This window comes from Podarcis bocagei, assembly GCF_964188305.1.
Source record: "Podarcis bocagei genome assembly, chromosome: 9".
NCBI lineage: Eukaryota > Metazoa > Chordata > Lepidosauria > Squamata > Lacertidae > Podarcis > Podarcis bocagei.
In genome coordinates this window covers 3,142,462-3,161,504 of record NC_138134.1, presented here as the reverse complement: position 1 = coordinate 3,161,504, position 19,043 = coordinate 3,142,462, and the positions used below count along the sequence as shown (strand labels likewise).

The following is a 19,043-nucleotide window of genomic DNA, read 5'->3' as shown; positions in this document are numbered from 1 at the left end:
CATGTGGCAAAAACGTGTCTAATTTAAATTTTCTTGACCTCTGCCCCCTTCTCAGTAACAGCATAACTTGACTGGATGACCACCTGACCAAAATCTGGAATTTGGATGAGATGGCAATTCACTTAAAATCAAATAGTTTTTGGAAAATGGCCTTGTGGGTGAAATTGGGACCCCTCCTGGGCCAAATATGACCTATGAGTGAGAAAGTTATAGGGCTGCAATTAACTATTATACATTCTATTGTAGGTCAGGTCACCATATCTATATAGATCTGTCAAATTAATTACTTCCAGTGACAACATTATGACTTGTATATTCATTGACCGCTAAAGAAGACCCCCTGTGAGGGCTCATCCACATTTCCGCTTCTTCCGTGTCTAGAAAGCACAACTCTGAGTGGTTTCCCCCTTGCCCCACTCCTTTCCCAGGGAAAACTTGCTCTTTTGTGCTCAGCCAGAGCAAACATCAACCTGGAGAAAACCTGAATTGCTGTTTGCTCCAATTGAGCACTAAAGAGCAGTTTTCCCCAGAAGAAAGCAGCAGGAAAAGATTACGGGTAGATAAGCCCTGAGTTGAATTGAATCTGGTGTTCAGCATTAATTTTATTGTGGTCATCAAGGAGTTGGTCGCCTGATGTATAGGCATCACATTACATTGTTGTGTTAGTAATGATTTAACCTAATCAAGGGGAGGGTTTTCAAATGCATAGTAAGTAACCACACCTACCCATGTGGACTCAATCTAGATGAGCATGAATGGTTCCAGACTGAGAAAAACTACATTGGTCAGGAAGACTGATTGTAAGAGCCCTGGGTCACAAGTTTGTGTGCTCCTGACTGGGGAAGCCCAGGTAATGTTTGTTTGTTTGCTTGTTTGCTTGTTTGCTTGTTTGTTTGCACTCCACCCATCTGACTGGGTTTCCCCAGCCCCTCTGGGTGCCTTCTAACATACATAAAAGCATAATTAAACATTGCAACATTTAAATCTGGTAGCCAGGATTGTTTTATTAGCTTCACCCAACTGCAGACGTTTCTCGAGAAGGTAGACCTAGCCACAGGGATCCATGCTCTGGTCATGTTCATACTGTACTCCTGTAATGCATTTTATGTGCAGCTGCTTTTAGAGGTAGTCTGGAAACTTCAGCTGGTTCAGATTGTGGCTGCCACAGTCCTAATGGGTGCACAACAGTCAGCTTCACCAGTTCCTGTATTACACCAGCTACGCACTGACTTCTGCTGTTTCTTGGCCCATTTTAAAGTGCTTAAGCTATAAAACCCTAAACGGGCCTGAGCTGTGTGATGGACCATGTGCACCCATACCATCCAGACGGCACACTGAGGTCTCAGTCAGAGGCCATCTTGGTGTGTCCGCTGCCTAGGTCTATGAAGTTGGTGACCATGTGTCAGAGAAGACCTTTTATGCAGTGATTGTTCCTTTGGCACACCCAGTGGAACTGTGCTAACATTGCTGAGCTGCTTGTGTGTCACTCTGACTTGCACCTTTACTTTACTATGTTGTGATTTGGCTGGATTATAGTCAATATGTTAAATGTTTTTAACCATTGTGGTTCCATCATTGATCCTATTAGGGCTTCATTTGATCCAGGGCTCAGCACAGTGCCTGTTTTCTGTGCAAAGGCTTCCAGCCTAGGATAGATGAAGTGAGAAGACAGGTCCCTGAACACTGGCATTTTTTCACCAGTGAGTAAACATGGGAGTCCCCCCTTGACGGGGCCTGGGGAAGGGCTTCCAGCCTGAGCTGTTGGTCAGGAAGACTTGAGCCCCACTATTTATTCTGCTGTTGATTGCAGGAGGCAAAAGCAAAGCTGAAGTCTGCCCCTTGAGTGATGCGCTGGTTCTAAAAGCTGAAAGCAAGAAAAGGGATATAATCTGCTAACTTGGAGTTCAGGATTTCAACAGGCAAAGAGCAACAAGTCAGTTTTAAAGAAGAGACTCTAAGATTAACAGTGTCTGTTAATGGTCAACTAACTTGCAGAGTTAGCTAAACTGTCCAGATCAGATGTGAGCCAACAGGAAAAGAGAAGTGGGGGGAGGTTCAAACAGGAAAGGATGTATCGGGAATTAGTTGGAACAAAACTGGTAAAATGTGCCTTATGTTGCTGAAGTGAAAATTGGGAACCAGCAAGGCTGGGAGGTAGGTGTACTCTCTCTCAGACTTTTTGTTTGTTTTGATTCAGTTCTGTGGCTCTCATGGGGCCGACCCTATCATTAGGCAGAGTGAGGTGCTTACTTCAGAACAAGGGCAACAAATTGTTAGCTATTCTAATTTTGTTGTTGTTGTATTTTGACTGTCGGGAAGAGGCACTTGTGAGATTTTTCTGCCTCAAGTGCCAACATAACTTTCCCTACTATGGTCCTTTGACCTTAACGTGAGGTTAGGGTGAGGCACCATTTGGCGTTCTGCTTCAACTAGCAAAATGTCTTGGGCTGGGCCTCTCTGCAGCTATTTCAGATACTGGGCAACCAACGCAGCTTTTTGCAGGAAGACTGAATGCATGAGAAGAGAAGAGAAGAGAAGAGAAGAGAAGGGGATTAGTCTGTAAAATAAAATAGTTGCGGTGCCGGGTGTGTGTGTGTGTGTGTGTGGAATGGCAAACTGATGTAAAACTCAGCTTTTCAGGAATTTGCACAGGATAGATTATTTTCTCTTCCTAGATTATGAAATCCAATGAACCCTTAAGTCCTAAGTCATTCCCCCCCACTTCCATATGCACACTTTACACTGTCTTTCCCCCTATCCATGTAGGTCAAAATGACAGCTGGTGTAGTTTGGGGGTTAACAGAATGAAAGCTGAATGACAACTGTAAACAAGAGCTTCCCAGCTGGTGTCTACCATGGGTGTGCAAAGTGGGGGCCATTTTATAATTAAGGAGAAGCAGCGGGAGGGGCAATTTACTATTGAAAGTTTATTTCCCTGGCCACTTTCTCCCAGCTGTAGGTTAATAAGGGAAAAAAGGGAATACGGCAGCCGGGAAAGGATGAAACAGCCCCTCCCCCCCCCATCTCCTGCTTCTTCCCTCCAAATGCACCCCAGCAAATCCTTGGCAATTGATGGCATCCATTTAGTTGGGTTTCTGGTGTTTGCTGCTGAAAAGCAGTTCTCTTCTGGGTGCAGGACGGGGTGCCATAAATAGGAATATGGTTATGAGCCTTGGCTGTATCTCTCCTTTTCCTTTGATTCCAGAGAGACAGCAGAAGTCTAATTTTTTTTATCTGGGAGCAATGATTAATTGGATGTGGATTAACAAGCTGAGGTTTAATCATGTAAAGACAGAGAGGTGCAATAGGAGAACTAATCCAGGATTAGCTGCGCAGCCTGTTCTGGATGGGGGTTGCTTACTTTAAAATATACGGGGCTTCTTGAAAGATCAGCGGCTTAAGGGTGCTCCTGGATCCTGCCTTGGTCCTGGGTGGTCAGGTGGCAACTGTAACTAGGACTGTGTCCATGCTCCCATCCGGTCCAGTGTGATCCCAACACTACTTTGGGAATATGTGCACCCACAATGTTAGCAACAACCCATATCCTGTATCATATGAAATACTGCATTTTTATGTGTTTCCTCCAAACCAGCTTTGATCCAAAGAAGATTAAGAAGAACCACCACCCATTATTATTATTAATGAATTTTAACCATTTTAATTTTACCTTTATTAATTCCCCACATCATTACTCCATACTGAATAATACTAAATTATTCCATCCATGTCCATAGTCCCTCCGCTAAGATCACACATTGGACCAGTATTCTATTTTTGTTTCTCATTATATATCTGCTTGTTTTCATATCCAGATCCATATGTTCAGCTCCGTGTCCTGTTGTGTTTACAATGGTATCCCAATCTCCACCTCTTAGACCTTCCATTTTTATTTTCCCCAGCCTTTTTCCAGAGATAGCGCCATGGTTTTAATAGCAACATTCTCTTAATTCACTCCAGATTGTATGCAAAGTACTTTCTCTCTGCTAAAACTTTAAAAAGGCCAGGAATGAAGACTGAAAGCTTTTTTCTGCTCTTCACTTCATCAACACTATATCCAGATAGTTATCCAAATCATTTGTGACTTTATCTTCTACTTCTCCTCTAAATCCTTGTATGGAGGTCATCTCCATTTCCCTTTCCCTTTCCACATGTCCACCAGGTTCCTTCCATTTTATCATTTCTTGATCTAGTCCTGCCAACTTTTCATCAGTTTGGTCTGGGGCCTCTGTGTATTCCCCATTTCCATTTTCTGCCTCATATTCCTCTGACTCCTTTTTTCCATTATCATCTGGTTCATTTTCTTCATTTTCATCAAACATTGATCAGATCATTTTTAATTGTTCAGCCATCAATTGCTGAACAATACCAACAGTCACTGATTGATCCAAAGGTACCTTCACCATATTAGATGCTTTTAATGTTCTTGTTATTATTAGCCACTCAATCCACCTTAATATAGCCTGCTTAAAAACTATAGTCTTGGACTTCTGCAGCTGTGACTGTTATCTAGAAACAAATTCTTTTTCTCATGAGAGACATTTTCTTGAGTTCTTTAGTGGACGTGGTAGCTCAGTCTCATAGCCACAATACTATATCACGTCAGCGACACCAACAGAGTTTGTGTGGTAATTTGCTTTTTATAGAGCTGGTAGTACCTGAAAAAGATGGAGTCCTCAGTAGCAACAGGAGAAGAACAATTTGGCACATCTGTTTCTGAGTATGATGCTGTCACAGAGGGAAAGAATCCTTGCATCTCTCCCTCACACCTGCAACCCAAGCAGAAAACCAGCTGGGAAGAGAACGCCGAGCTACTGGGAGAGAGCACCTCTCCTTGCAAGCTTGTGCCTTTGTCCAATGTGAATGAGAGAACTGCATTGCAGCAGCAGCAGCAGCAAAAAGGTAAGGCCTGTTAACGTCCTCCAGTTGTTTCGCCTCTCCTCAACCCTCAAACATATAATAATAACAATAATAATAATAAAATTAAATTCCCCCCCAGTAGCACCTTAGAGACCAACTAAGTTTGTTATTGGTATGAACTTTTATGTGCATGCACACTTCTTCAGATACCTGAAGAAGAAGAAGAATAGTTCAATCTCCTTCAATACTCATATGTTGCCAGTGAAACTATGTCAATTATGGTAGCATTGCAGTCTAAAAGGGAAAATCACAGGGGTAACGTATTATTTATTTGGTTTTTTTCTTAGAAAAAGGAGTGTCTCAATTGAAGTTCTGTTAAGTAAGGGGATAATTTGCATTCATGAATGCATTCAGCTTGCATTCAACTGGCTGTGGTTCAGGGGATTACTCTGCATGCTTCATTACTTAAATTCCCAGTGTTTCTGCTCATAATATTATTCAACACATTTTTAACAATGGAATATTTCTGCTATACATGATGAAAATATCTTTTTGACATTTCTGATGTTTTAGATAGGTACAATTACTTGGAAGTAAGTTCCATAGTAAGGGACGTGGGTGGCGCTGTGGGTAAAACCTCAGTGCCTAGGGCTTGCCGATCGCATGGTCGGCGGTTCGAATCCCTGCGGCGGGGTGAGCTCCCATCTTTCGGTCCCAGCTCCTGCCCACCTAGCAGTTCGAAAACACCCTTAAGTGCAAGTAGATAAATAGGTACCGCTTTCTAGCGGGAAGGTAAACGGCGTTTCCATGTGTGGCGCTGGTGCTGGCTCGCCAGAGCAGCTTCGTCATGCTGGCCATGTGACCCGGAAGTGTCTTCGGACAGTGCTGGCCCCTGGCCTCTTAAGTGAGATGGGCGCACAACCCTAGAGTCGGACACGACTGGCCCATACGGGCAGGGGTACCTTTACCTTTTTAAGTTCCATAGCGGTACTTACTTCTGAGTTAATATGCATAGAACTGTACTACTGTTGGTATTCTAATTTTTACCACATTTATTTATTTATATTTAGTATATAGAGTATAGTCTTTATTCCTTGTCTTTCATAATAAGAAAGTGAAATACTGCAAATAGTCACATATCCTTTTGCAAAAGGAAGAGGCATCTGCAAGCCACTGCCAATCAAAGTAGACAGTTCTAAGCTAGATGAAGTAATCTGACTTCAGTATAAGGTAGGTTAATCATATGTTCATATTCACAGTCTACCAAACACATATTTTCAGATTTACCCCTGAAGGTAACCATGGTAAGATGTAAGACTGGGCTTCCTGACTCTCAGCTGCAGGGTTATCTGAGAGGACGACTTCGTCTTCTGGAAAACGATGACAAAAAAGCCAGGGCAGTTTTCTGTGTAAGTCATTTACAACCAGTTATTATCCACAATTGCCTTCAGTGCCACAAAATTAAGCTTCCAGGATCTATAATAAGCCATGGGAATTGTTTTTGCACAGCCTGCTATCCCTCGTGTAGAAAATATGGCTGGGCATCCCTGTCTCTGTTACCTGCAAAGCACAAAATGGTCACAACTTAAGGGGGCAATAATTTTAGCTCTGTAGCTGAAGCCAACCTTATTTCTTGGTGCTTTATGATAAAGCAAAGCTGTCAACTTGGCTGCCAACGCTCAGAATGCTATAAAGCTGAAATAACAGCACCTGCTGTATTCTCAGGCCAGTTATAGTATTCATCTTTGAAAGCCCTAAATGGCCTGAGAGGAGGGATATTCACAGGACCACTTGCTGCTTTCAGGCGCCTGGCACAGATAGGAATCTCTTTCCGCCCACTTTGCTTCCCAGGAGGCGTTTCCACCCCCTCCCCACTTTCCTCACAATTCAACCCAAGAAGGATTATTGCAATGTGCCATGAGCGACAGGAAGGTCCTCTCTGGATGAAGATTAGCTCCACCCCACCCCACCCCCGCAGTCCTGCTCTCTTCCCCCCCACTCTCAGCTGCTCCCCCGTCTTCTGAGCCACACAAGGGGAATTGCAGGGAAAGGAAAGTTTAAACCAGTGTTTCCCAACCACTGTTCCGCGGCACACTAGTGTGCCGCGAGATGTTGCCTGGTGTGCCGCGAGATGTTGCCTGGAGGGAGGCGGGCGAGTCGGGCGGCGAGAGGCGGGGCGGCGAGGAGAGGCCGCCCAGCGCGGGGCTCTCGCCGTCTGCCTGCCTGGCTGCCTGCGAGCTCGGCGGGCAGCGCCTCCGTCCGCAGCGCCCGCCTCGCGGCTCTCATTCCCTGCCCCTGCCAAAGCTCACCCAGCCAAGCCACGCTCTCCTTCCTGCCTCGCTTTGCTGCCTCCTCCCCCCCCACCCCCAAAGCTTGGAGGTTCCCCGGCAAGGGGGAGGGGAAAAAATTGAAACTTACACTTTCGTGCGTCTCTCCCGGCGTGACGCTGCGCGCTGACGTCACGGGGCTGTAATGGTGGTGTGCCTCGAGATTTTTTTCATCAAACAAGTGTGCCTTTGCCCGAAAAAGGTTGGGAAACACTGGTTTAAACCTTCCCTCCCCCTGCCATCATTCTGATGCATCCCCACCACCGCTGCTCTTAAGTTGAATAGTAGCAAGGGGCCCAGTTATCATGGGGAAATGCAGGGGAAGGGATATTTCACCAGGCAAGAGGTCTGGGAGAGAAAGGGTGTGAAGTACCGCTAATCCTTCCCACTGTCATTTCTGGCTCAGTCCACTGCTGAAAGATTAGTCCAAGTCCAGCCTTCTTTGCCTCTGCTGGTTAAAACTTTCCTTCCTCTTCACTGCCCCTTGTGCTGCTCAGCATCCAGGTCAGGTTGGTGAGAAGGGACCTGGACAGCAGACAAAATTTAGGATTTATCTAGAGGGCCCCCACTTCTTTTCCCTGCAGCTTGGCTGGGTATGTTGTGGCCCATGTAAGATCATAGATTGGCACTGAAGCAGCCCAGGGAGTGCAGATTGCACACTTCTGAACAAGAAATAGAAAATGGCATGTTTCTAGGAGACTCTGCATACTAACCAGACAATGTGCATATTACCCAGCAAATGTACCAAATGTAATTGACACATGCCCAAACCTCTTTGGAGATTCTAGATTCAGGTGGGTAGCCGTGTTGGTCTGACACAGTAGAAGAAAAAAAATGGTCCAGTAGCACCTTAGTTTATAAGGTGCTACTGGACAATATTTTATTTATTTTTATTTTTATTCCCTTTGGAGATTATGCATCATATCTGGAGAATGTATAAAACTCAGTAAAGATATGCTCATTTCCCAAGACCTGTTGGAAATTACGTATATTGACTGGGAATATGGAATTCTCTCTTCACGAAAGGTTTGTTTGTTTCATACAATTTATATACCACTTGATTATAAAATAAGAATAAAAAAAATCTCAAAGCAATTTACAAAACAATACAATGATCAGTAAAAAACAGTTAAAATTATTTAAAATGTTCAAATTAATTAAAACAGCAATAAGCTAAAAATGGATTAAAACATATGTGAACATTCTGCATATCTGGTTAGTCTTTGTCTAAACAAAAATGTTTTTAGTAGGCACTGAGAAAAGTCCAATGAAGGTGCTCGCCTGATGTCAGTAGGCAGGGCGTCTCAAATTGTGAGTGCTGGCACACTAAAAGATTGATTTCTTTCGAACACTGAACAATTATTATGTGGCACCTGTAGCAGTGCCAGTTCCGCAAATCGAAATGGTCTGGTGGCAGATATGGCATAAGGTGATCTCAAAGATAAACTCGCAGGATTATGTGCACATTCTCTGAAACCTGGTGACTCTGCACAATGGCCAGTTGTGTACATTGACCACTCAACTTACATTCCTATTAACACATGCAGGGCTTCTCTTTCCAGCTGGAACTCACCAGAACCGAGTTCTGGCACCTCTTTTTCTAGGAAAAAAGCCCTAGTTGCAAAATACATGTATGCTTTTTTGCTTTACTCGGTTGCAGCTGGGTTGCTCTTTCTCACTCCAATCACTAATGTAGCTTCCGTAGGTCTGTTTCTCTTGGGGCAAACTTGTGGTTTAATTATTTCCACCATGGTTTTTTCTCTTTTAGCTCATATATGATTTAACTGGTTCCTTCCATAGGACTCACATACTGTATATGTATTGTCTTCATCTGTATTGGAACTGCTTTTAAATATATATATATTTTAAAGATGTTGCAAAGAATTTGTATTGTTTCATGACTTGTTCGCTGCCCTAGGCTCCCTTGGGAGGAAGGACAGGATATAAATTTAATCAAAAGCAACAATCAGCAACACATGGGTGTTTTTGCCTTTCTTAGGAGTTGTCTGCCAGGCTGCTGTCCATTCACAGTGAAGACCAACTAATAGTGGTGACATTTTGGACCTTTGAAGAAATCTGGAAGTTTGTAACTTATTATTCCCTTGGTAAAGCACTTCTGCCTATAGGAAAGTTAAGATTTCTTTGTGATTGTTGCTATTGTAAATATAAGTCCTCACAGTACATTTCTTCATAGTAAGAAATATAAACCAGCTTTTTTCAATGCTTGCTATTTTTTCTGCTTTCTTTTTTGGAAACATGCTGTTTGATTTTTACAGGTACCAAAGGGCTTGAAAATGGAAGGGTTTTTACTCATTACTCAAAGTGAAAACACTTGTAAGGATGAAATATTTATCAGCATAGCTTCCACTAGATAAAACTGAGGGCTGTAAACTCTCCATTTCTGTTTGGCTGAAGATGGGTGTCATAAACTAAAAGTACATAATTGAGCACTATGATGATGATGACAATGATATTTTATTTATTTTATTTTATTATACCCTGCCCTTCATCTGTAGATTTCAGGGTGGTTCACAACATAAAATTACAAAATAAAAAGCACAAAGTACATAATAAAAGTAAGAACAAAAAGCAAACTAACAGTCCCCCATCCAACAACACATTTAATAGGGCACCGGGTGTTAATAAGCCAAAGGCCTGATTGAAGAGGAACATTATTGCCTGGCGCCTAAAGGTGTATAATGAAGGCGAACTTCCCTGGGGAGAGCATTCCACAGACAGGGAGCCACTGCAGAGAAGGCCCCGTTCTCACGTTGCCACCCTCCGGACCTCTTGTGGAGGAAGCACGTGAAGGAGGGTCTCAGATGATGATCTCAGGGTCCAGGTAGATTCATATGGAAAGAGGCAGTCCTTGAGGTATTGTGGTCCTGAGCCATTTTAAGCCTTTATAGGTCAGAACCAGCACTTTGGTTTTTCCCCCAAAAGATATTTATTAAAGTTTTTTTTAAAATATAACAATGAAAAAATTAAAAATTAAAAAGAAACAAAATACAAAATACAACATAAAAACAGTTAAAAAACAAATAATTTTCCATACCATCTCTTCCTTACGCTTATTTCCCCAGACCTCCTCATACCTCCCTTCTTTGTATTCCACTTCAATTTGTTAGTTCAGCAAATCCTTACCATTAAGCTTTTACCCATTTATAAACCTTTTTTTTCGTATCTCCTAAAGCATTACAGCTGGAAACCCCTTAGTTTCTATCCAACATCCTTCTAACATTCATTAATTTTACAATATTTCTGTAAATAGTCTTTAAATTTCTTCCAGTCTTCTTTCACCAACTCTTCTCCCTGGTCTCGGATTCTGCCTGTCATTTCTGCCAATTCCATGTAGTCGATCCAGAACCAGCACTTTGAATTGGACCCGAAAACTAATTGTCAGCTACTGTAGTCCAGCCAGGATCGGTGTAATGTGCCTGAACCATTTTGCCCCAGTAATCAATCTGGCTGCCAAATTCTGCACCAGCTGAAGTTTCTGAACCATCTTCAGAGGCAGCCCTACGTATAACATGCTGCAGGAATCTAACTTTGAGGTTACCAGAGCATAGAGCAAATAGTTTATATTCTCCATGCTTGCTTTCAAGTCCTTTTTCTTTACTTTTAAAAAGTTTGTTTCATCTCTGTTACGACAAATGAACTGAATTCAGAAATGCATAAAAAGTAGGTTACATGCACAGCCCTCTTGCCCTAGTTTTCAAAATCGGCCCCCTAAAGGGTTCATCTCATTGAGGGTGGGCAGAATTAGTTTATGGATGAAAGGGGTTCAAATAACCTTTGCTGTCTTTGCTTCCAAAAGGTTATAGCAGACACAAACACTATGCAGATTAGAAAAAAACATCATCAATCTTATTCCGAGCGAAAACATGCCCTGGCCAGGATATTTTATTTCTAGGCCACCTTTTAAGGCAAAGATCTCGCAAGACAGTTCACATAAAACTGTTACAAAATGATAAGATGCATTTCAATAAAAAAAACCAGCAATCTAAAACAGTGATCTTGGAACTACTCACAGGTCAGCTACACCTTGTTACCTGCCCTTGTTTCTGCTATTACCGGCTTTATGAAAAAGGGACTTTAAAAAAAAACCCACTTACACTGAAAAAATTTCTTCGGCAGGTTTTTTAAATCATTGTATGGAGAATCTGTTGCTAGATGATTATTTCTGGCTCTCTTCATCAGAGGAATCAGTTGGAATTGATGTTAGTCTTGATGAGGAATGTCTTGGTATGATATACAGAGGCCTATTAATTCAAGAAGGTACTGAGTTTGTATTAGTAATTGTCCGGAAATACTAAATATTCATGGAGTTAAATTACATGATGATCTTTGGGAACAAATGTTGAATATTCCATATTACAAAATGCCGCGGTGTGGGGGCCCCTATCAGTAGAAGGAGGAGCTTCCAGCCAGGGGTCCAACTCTTCAGGGCAAGGGGGTTAGTGGAAAAAGGGGAAAAACATTTCCCTGCCTGGTTTTCCTGAAACCCCTGTTTGCCCAGGACTTGATAGTGGGGTGGGAGAGCTAAAAATAATGCCAATATATTTCACATCCAGCAACCAGTGCACCCCATTGGTTTCAGATAGTACATGAGTAGTGGAAGACAGGAGTGCCTGGCGTGCTCTGCTCCATGGGGTCACGAAGAGTCGGACACGACTAACAACAACAGATGAGTCTAAAGAGCCTAGGATACAAATTTTCACAGCCCTCTAGTGGCTATGGTGACTCATTTACCCAGAAGTAATGTAACCCACCTAGGCAGGTGGGTTAAACCACAGAGCCTAGGACTTGCCGATCAGAAGGTTGGCGGTTCGAATCCCCGTGACGGGGTGAGCTCCTGTTGCTCGGTCCCTGCTCCTGCCAACCTAGCAGTTCGAAAGCACGTCAAAGTGCAAGTAAATAAATAGGTCCCGCTCTGGCGGGAAGGTAAACAGCGTTTCCGTGTGCTGCTCTGGTTCGCCAGAAGCGGCTTAGTCATGCTGGCCACATGACCTAGAAGCTGTATGCCGGCTCCCTCGGCCAATAAAGTGAGATGAGCGCCGCAACCCCAGAGTCGGTCACGACTGGACCTAATGGTCAGGGGTACCTTTACCTTTACCTAGAAGCATATACTTGATTCTGACCAAACTAAGCCTTCTAGAGCACAATATACATCAGGATCACACCTCCCACACATCAAATAAACCAACAACGCATAGAACCACAGAATCATAGAATTTTAGAGTTGGAAGGGGTCCACCAAAGGTCATCTAGTCCAACCCCCTGCAAATACGACCATAAAACCTTCATCACCACCCCTTATTTGATTTAACAGCATCAAACATAAAAGAAAAGACAATGGTCAGAGTGTACTTCATGTTTCAGAGAGAGAAACGCCGCTCCCACAGGGTCTGGGTTGGCTCATTTGGGGTTCATTTTATGTGGCTCATGTTAAAATGACTGCAAAAATACTTGATATGTTTTCAAATACAGCTTTTTTCTTAAGGTACCTTCTTTGTATATCATAATGAAAACGTAAGTGAGAGAAGAGCTGCAGACGCTGGAGTCGCAATTCACCAGCTGAATTGGTCCGCTACTGAGAAAGCTCCTGAAGAAATGGGGGGAAACCTCGCGAAGGGCTTGCCAGAGCCCCTGATCCCGTTCCATCAGTAGGTCTCTGAACTTAACTTTCAGTTCCACCTGTGTGCGCACGTGTACTTGCAAATATACACCAAATGACTGTTCTGTAATAAAAGTACATGCTCATTTCTTCATAATTTCCTCCCAGTTTTACAGCAGATGGAGAAGGATTAATATTTAAATGTTTTGATGTCTAGTGAAAGTGACAGCATTTTCTATGCATGGCAAGAATTTTTATCTCCTTGAACGTATGCCATATCCAACCTGCACACAAAATATAGCCATTTGTCTAAAAAAAGAAAAAGAAAAAGATTGGCCAGCTTACCATACAAAACAAACATATGAAAAGAGTGTGCAATGGCAGAGGTGTTCAGAAGACACAGACGCCCTGGATTTGTTCAATGAATGTTTGAGGGCAGCAGTAGGATCACGTGGGCCCTTCCACGTTGACACATGACTCTTGGCCATGCATGCAGCACCAGCATGAAGAGGGCAGAATTCCACCTTCCTTCTGAACGCACAGCCTTCCATGTGTGGTCACTCACTGCAGACAAGCATGGCTTGCAGGCATGTTCCAAATGCCATCTCAAGAATTCACTGAATGCAACAGGGAATTGTTTTGCATAGCCCTGATGTTGCTTTGCTTTTTTAATTGATGGCTTCCGATGATGAAATGAGCGGTCTTGAAAGCTCTGCCATTTTCCATTTGGAATAAACATTGCTATATAGAATAGTGCGTAGGGCTTTAGGTTATCAGCTTTATATGCTAAAAACTAAGTGTAACATTTCACAGTGAATATTTTAACATAGCTCTCTTGCAAATCTAAATTTAGCAACAGCAGTTAGATAATATATATAAGCAGCCACAATCCAGCAGAGTTAAGTGTGCCTTGAACAGTGGTGTTTTGCATCACCAGGAAACTGTATTAATATGCTCCATCATTTCTCTACCTTTCTGCCTTTGGTGCAGTTTCCCTTTCTTATAACCAAATGAGCACTGAAATTGACCTTATGTTAAAATTGCTATTACTGTTATGGCAGGCCAGGCTAATTTCCTTGAACCTTTCCCATGCTAGATGGTTTCTGAAAGAAAACACAGACTCTGCTGATTTTGCTGTAAGAAATGAATCTGCAGCCACAAATCAAATAGGTAAGTAACTGCTATTAAGACAGAAGTTGTAATAGTTCTGATGAGTTGTGACAAGAACGGAAATGAGAAAAGTCCATTTTGTGCCTTGCAGTTCGAAAGCACATCAAAGTGCAAGTAGATAAATAGGTCCCGCTCTGGCGGGAAGGTAAATGGCATTTCTCTGCACTGCTCTGGTTTACCAGAAGTGGCTTAGTCCTGCTGGCCACATGACCCAGAAGCTGTACGCCGGCTCCCTCGATCAATAAAGTGAGATGAGCGCCGCAACCCCAGAGTCGGTCACGACTGGACCTAATGGTCAGGGGTCCCTTTATGAGGTAGGGAAAAACCCCACAGAACCATAGCCAATCCGTCTGCTGGTAAAAAAATTTCTCTCAGGCCTTGAGAATCAGCAACCAGCTGTGTCCATAGCAATGCTGGAGGTGGGATTCCCCTGTAAAAGGAGACTATACTACAGAAGAAAGCGGTGGGGGGGGGGGGAGAGCAGGCGTGGGCCTCCTTTTCCGCCCTGGGAGCAGACTGACCAAGGGAGTCTCAATCAGCTCCACTCCAGGCGCTGCCCAGAGAAGCCAGAGCCCTGTCTCTGATTGGTTCCCTGGTTTGGGAAGCCCCTTCCCCACAGCCAGGCAAACCATATGGGGAAAGACTGTGGTCCCTCCTAGCACTGTGTGCTGCTGCAGACTGGGCTCGCTGGTAAACTGGGAATTTATACTGACAAAAACAGAATGGCAGACAAAATTATCTGAGTATGCTGAGATGGCAAGATTGACAGGGAAAGCTAGGAATCAAGAAGATCAACAATTTAACAGAGAATGGGATAAATGCAGACGATATTTAAAAGATCACTGTAAACATGTAAAATATTTGGCAGGCTTTGAATGACTCCTGCAATGTGATATAATTCTTGGACGTATTGGATAACTGCGAAATAGATGCTGTTTAATATGCAGTTGATATAGAAATGTAGAGAGCCCAGGTTGGGAAGGAGGGAAGTCTCAATACAGGAATAAATTTACCTTATTCCCAACGTTTTTTTACTTCTTTTATTTACACTACTGATGGAGAGTTACAACTGTGATTCATTGCATAAAATCAATAAAGATTAAATAAAAAATAAAAAGTTGGGAATTTGACCTTGTGGCAATGCCTATGCTTTGAAACCAGTTTGCCCAGGACAACCAGCCATGTTGCATCATTGTTTATCATAGGAGGCCCCCAGGCGGTTTTGCCTTTGTCCCACTGCTTTCCCCCAGGAAATCCACTCTTTAGCAATAAACCAGAACAAACGGCAATCACAGAAAACCCAGTTGTGTTTGTTCCGATTCAGCACTAAACTGCAGGTTTTCTCGGGGAAAGTAGCATGGCAAGTGGAAGTGTGAATGAGCCCTATGTCAACGCTGCAAAGCTGGCTTGGGTGTTTTATACTTTGTGTTGGTGTGTTGCATATTTATATAGTTTTGTTGTCTGTCTGTCCTCTATCATTGCTTGGTTCTCCCCCTTCCACTTCTTCTCATAGCAACCCTCAGGTTTTGAGGTACTATTGTCCAAGTCAGTGTTTCCCAACCGGTGTTCCGCGGCACAGTAGTGTGCCGTGGAACTTTGCCTTGTGTTCCATGGAGGCGGGCGAGTCGGGCGGTGAGAGGTGGGGCGGCGGCGGCGAGCACACACGGGGCGACAAGCGAGCGAGCTCCCACATCCCATCGCCGCTCGCTACTTGGCCTGCGCATCCGCTCGCTACTGGGCCTGCCCCAGGAGGTGGGGTTGCGGGCATCACGCCCTTCCCCACGTGAGCGGGGAATCCCATCCGCCCCCACGTGAGCGGGGAATCCCATCTCAGCCCCCGCGAGAGCAGGGGAATCCCATCCGGCCACGCCTCCTGGCCAGCCAATCGGCTGGCTGGAGGGGGCGTGGCTTGCCTCGAGATTTTTTTCATGAAACAAGTGTGCCTTTGCCCAAAAAAGGTTGGGAAACACTGGTCCAAGTCACACAGTGAGCTTCAAGGCTGAACTGGCCCTAACCAGTCCTAGGCTGTGTCCTGATTCAGATGGTAACATAATCTCACAAATGCGTCATTCAGATCCAGTATTATTGGTGCCTGATTGATACATGAAGGGTCCACACGCTCCCATTTTTCACTCTCGAAATTGTTATTCCCCTGCTTGCTATCCACATCACTAGAGAAAATATCCTCTGTCTTTTGTTTTATTTATGTTTTGTCCCTCCCCGAATCCTGGGTGTTAGCTGACATTTTGGGGTCTTTTAATAGTGTTGCCTAAGTAGATACGGGAACAAAGTTGACTTCTGGGTTTGTGGGAGGGTCTGGTCTCTGTGTTTTTATCTCTGATATATGGCCTGTTCTTGCTGGTGTGAGTAACTACTTTAGTCCACACTGGGCCAGGGGGATCCCTGCTTATCATTACTGTGAGTCCCTTCTCACCACCTGCAAATGCTGTAACTGAGAATGGCTGTGCTGACACTAGAGTGGCTGGGGAAACCCAGGCAGGTGGGCAGGGTATAAATAATAAATTATTATTATTATTATTATTATTATTATTATTATTATTATTATTATTATTATTTAGTCACCTGTAGCATCCAATTATGGCATGCAGCAAGTCCCACTCAACCCAACTAAATCACCTCTTTGCTCTTTGTTACATCAAAATCTATTTACTCTTATTTTTCATGTGACTTGTAATACTAAAAGTAATGATGTTGACAACATATTGCCTTGATACCTTATTTTAAATAAGTTATAAGACTTATTTTAAATAAGTTAAATAAGACTAACTTAGTTGGTCTTTAAGGTGCTACTGGAAGGAATTTTTTATTTATTTTAAATAAGTTACTGTATTTTCCAATTCTTTGTTATTCAGCCACAGGATTTTCTGTAGCAATTGTTAGCCACGAAAGTGCTGTGCCTGAGGAAATTGGCTTCCAGAAAGGAGACAGAATTGAAATTATTGGCTACTTTATGAAATGCATGAAGTGGTTTGTGGGAAGACATGCCCCTACTGGCCAAGTTGGTTTTGTGCAGAGTAGCCATGTCAAACCTGATGACTTCGAGATGACTGCAGCAGAGTAAGTACTATGGATGACCATAAAGCCAGGCAGTTACTCTATCCACCAACAAATTCCACTTTTAGGAATGTTTCTACTGCTGTGCATCGGAGGTCATGAATGCACATCTTTTACTCCAAGTTTGGGCATTAGAACATAGAACTCAAAAAGCTTTTTAGCTAACTATATTGCAGTAGACACAGGGATATTCTGTTCTCCAGTTATACTTACTGCTCTCAAAGGCTAGAAGTGACTTCCATTCATGGGCGTAGCCAGGATTTATGTTAGTGGGGAGCAGGCTTCATGTTAGGGGGGGCAGAACCTCAGTTAGTTAAGTATGTTTATTGATTTACTTGATTTGGGGGGAGCAGCTGCCCCTCTGCCCCCCCCCCGGCTATGCCCACTAGGTATGTTTACTTGAGGAAAACTAGAGAGAATTTTGGAATAATAGCTATTTCCAAGTGGCAGTTGAGACTGGAAGCCTTCAAGCAAAGAACTGACAGGTTAGCTCAAAGCAGTGCAGTATGCGAGACGCAGGATCATTATCCCTGGGTTTGGCTTTGGTTTTGGTGCTCTTGTTGCATGCTTAGGGCTTCCACAACCGAAATAGCATCTTCAAGACCCAGCACAGCTCTCTGCCCCATTCACTTTCTTCCTTTCTGACAGCCTCTACTTTCTGAAGGCCAAATGTATAAGTTTCCCCCCTTTGTTTGACTGCTCCTCTTGTTCATAGCCAAGGACAGATTAAGGTAGTTGAGGGCTCAGGCACCCTTCCCAAAATAGCCTCCCCCAGGAACACATGAAACAAGCAACCACAAAATAAGTATTGTAGTATCTTTCACAGTTTCACAAGTCCCAGCAAACCCTCCCCCATTTATTTTTATTTTTTGCCAACCTTGACATGCAAAAATAAGACACTCTGAGCATGTGCAATTTCACATTTTAAACACCCTAAATTCATCATTGTGTTTGCTCACTTCCTGCCTTTCGGTTTGGGGGCGGCTCAGGGGCGGCTTAAACGACCCCCGTGGGCCTTAGGTTGCCTACCTCTGTCCTAACTCCTCTGTGTCGTGTGTTTCCTTCAGACCACCATGCCTGGCTTTCTTTGAAGAGGAGCATTCTATTTCTGCAGAAGAAACTGCCCTTTTGGAAGAAAATGTGGTGAATCTCTTGGGACAAACATCACATTATAACATTTGCAATTTATATCAATTAGGTAAGCAACTCCAGTGTTGTGTTCTTATCTGCATGTCCACACCTTTCATTTTGTGCTGTGGAATATCCAATAAAATGCCAATGTGGAATATCCAGTAATATTGTTTAAGTCTCACTGAGCTCAAAACAACTTAACTGTATCAACTTTCAGATTCAATAACTTGAGTTATTCTGGAGAAAGCTAAAGTCTATTACAGCTAACCCCAAAAAAATATTTTTCGCAAAACACCCAAGTATAAAGACAAAAACCATCCATATGCCAATTAATATACAATAAGGATAAAATCCTCATTAAATATAAAAACTGCTGTCTCCTGGCTTTGACCTTTCAGCCTTCCTAGTGGCTTCTTTTTGCAAAAATATCACATCAAACAACATGCAGAATCCAATGATTTCATTTTCATTACAGCAGCTGTTAAGACTTAAAATCATGAGCAAGTTGTTCAGAATTCATATTCTGCCTTGCTCCTGTTCCTTCAGCACACCACAAATGAATTACAATTTCTACTGGCTTCATTCTGTGAAATTTCAGATTCTTATTTACAAAATATATGCAATAGGGCTATTGTGATCCAGGGTTGTACACCAGAAAATGACCAGGTGGATTTAATGAAAAGGATTGTGTTCACATTACATATTTTGTGTAGTTCCATCCTCTGCAATAACTACAGCGATGGGGTGGCTTAAATGTTTTTCCTTCTATTATCAGATGGCCAGGAAGATTTTGAATTGGAGAAATCTACCGAGCGAGGTAAAAGGGCAAAGCAGAGGGATTATCAATATGTGCATCTCCCCGCACC

The 19,043-nt window shown here is 43.1% G+C and overlaps 1 protein-coding gene across 4 annotated transcripts in view; it reads left to right on the top strand.

Annotated features, from left to right (window-relative positions):
• SH3TC1 (SH3 domain and tetratricopeptide repeats 1) overlaps positions 1–19,043 on the top strand; it is a 40,262-nt gene that overhangs the window by 9,614 nt on the left and 11,605 nt on the right. For 3 of the 4 annotated variants that reach the window (XM_081207601.1, XM_081207603.1, XM_081207602.1), the window contains exons 2-10: positions 4,644–4,899; positions 6,139–6,266; positions 9,184–9,289; positions 11,322–11,462; positions 12,688–12,850; positions 13,898–13,971; positions 16,845–17,049; positions 18,114–18,244; positions 18,953–18,994. In XM_081207601.1, the coding sequence (XP_081063727.1) occupies positions 4,665–4,899; positions 6,139–6,266; positions 9,184–9,289; positions 11,322–11,462; positions 12,688–12,850; positions 13,898–13,971; positions 16,845–17,049; positions 18,114–18,244; positions 18,953–18,994 (1,225 nt within the window). In that variant the 5' untranslated portion in view covers positions 4,644–4,664. Of the gene's footprint in view, positions 1–1,024; positions 2,155–4,643; positions 4,900–6,138; positions 6,267–9,183; positions 9,290–11,321; positions 11,463–12,687; positions 12,851–13,897; positions 13,972–16,844; positions 17,050–18,113; positions 18,245–18,952; positions 18,995–19,043 lie in introns of those variants that run through there. The other variant, XM_081207600.1, reaches the window with a different exon arrangement.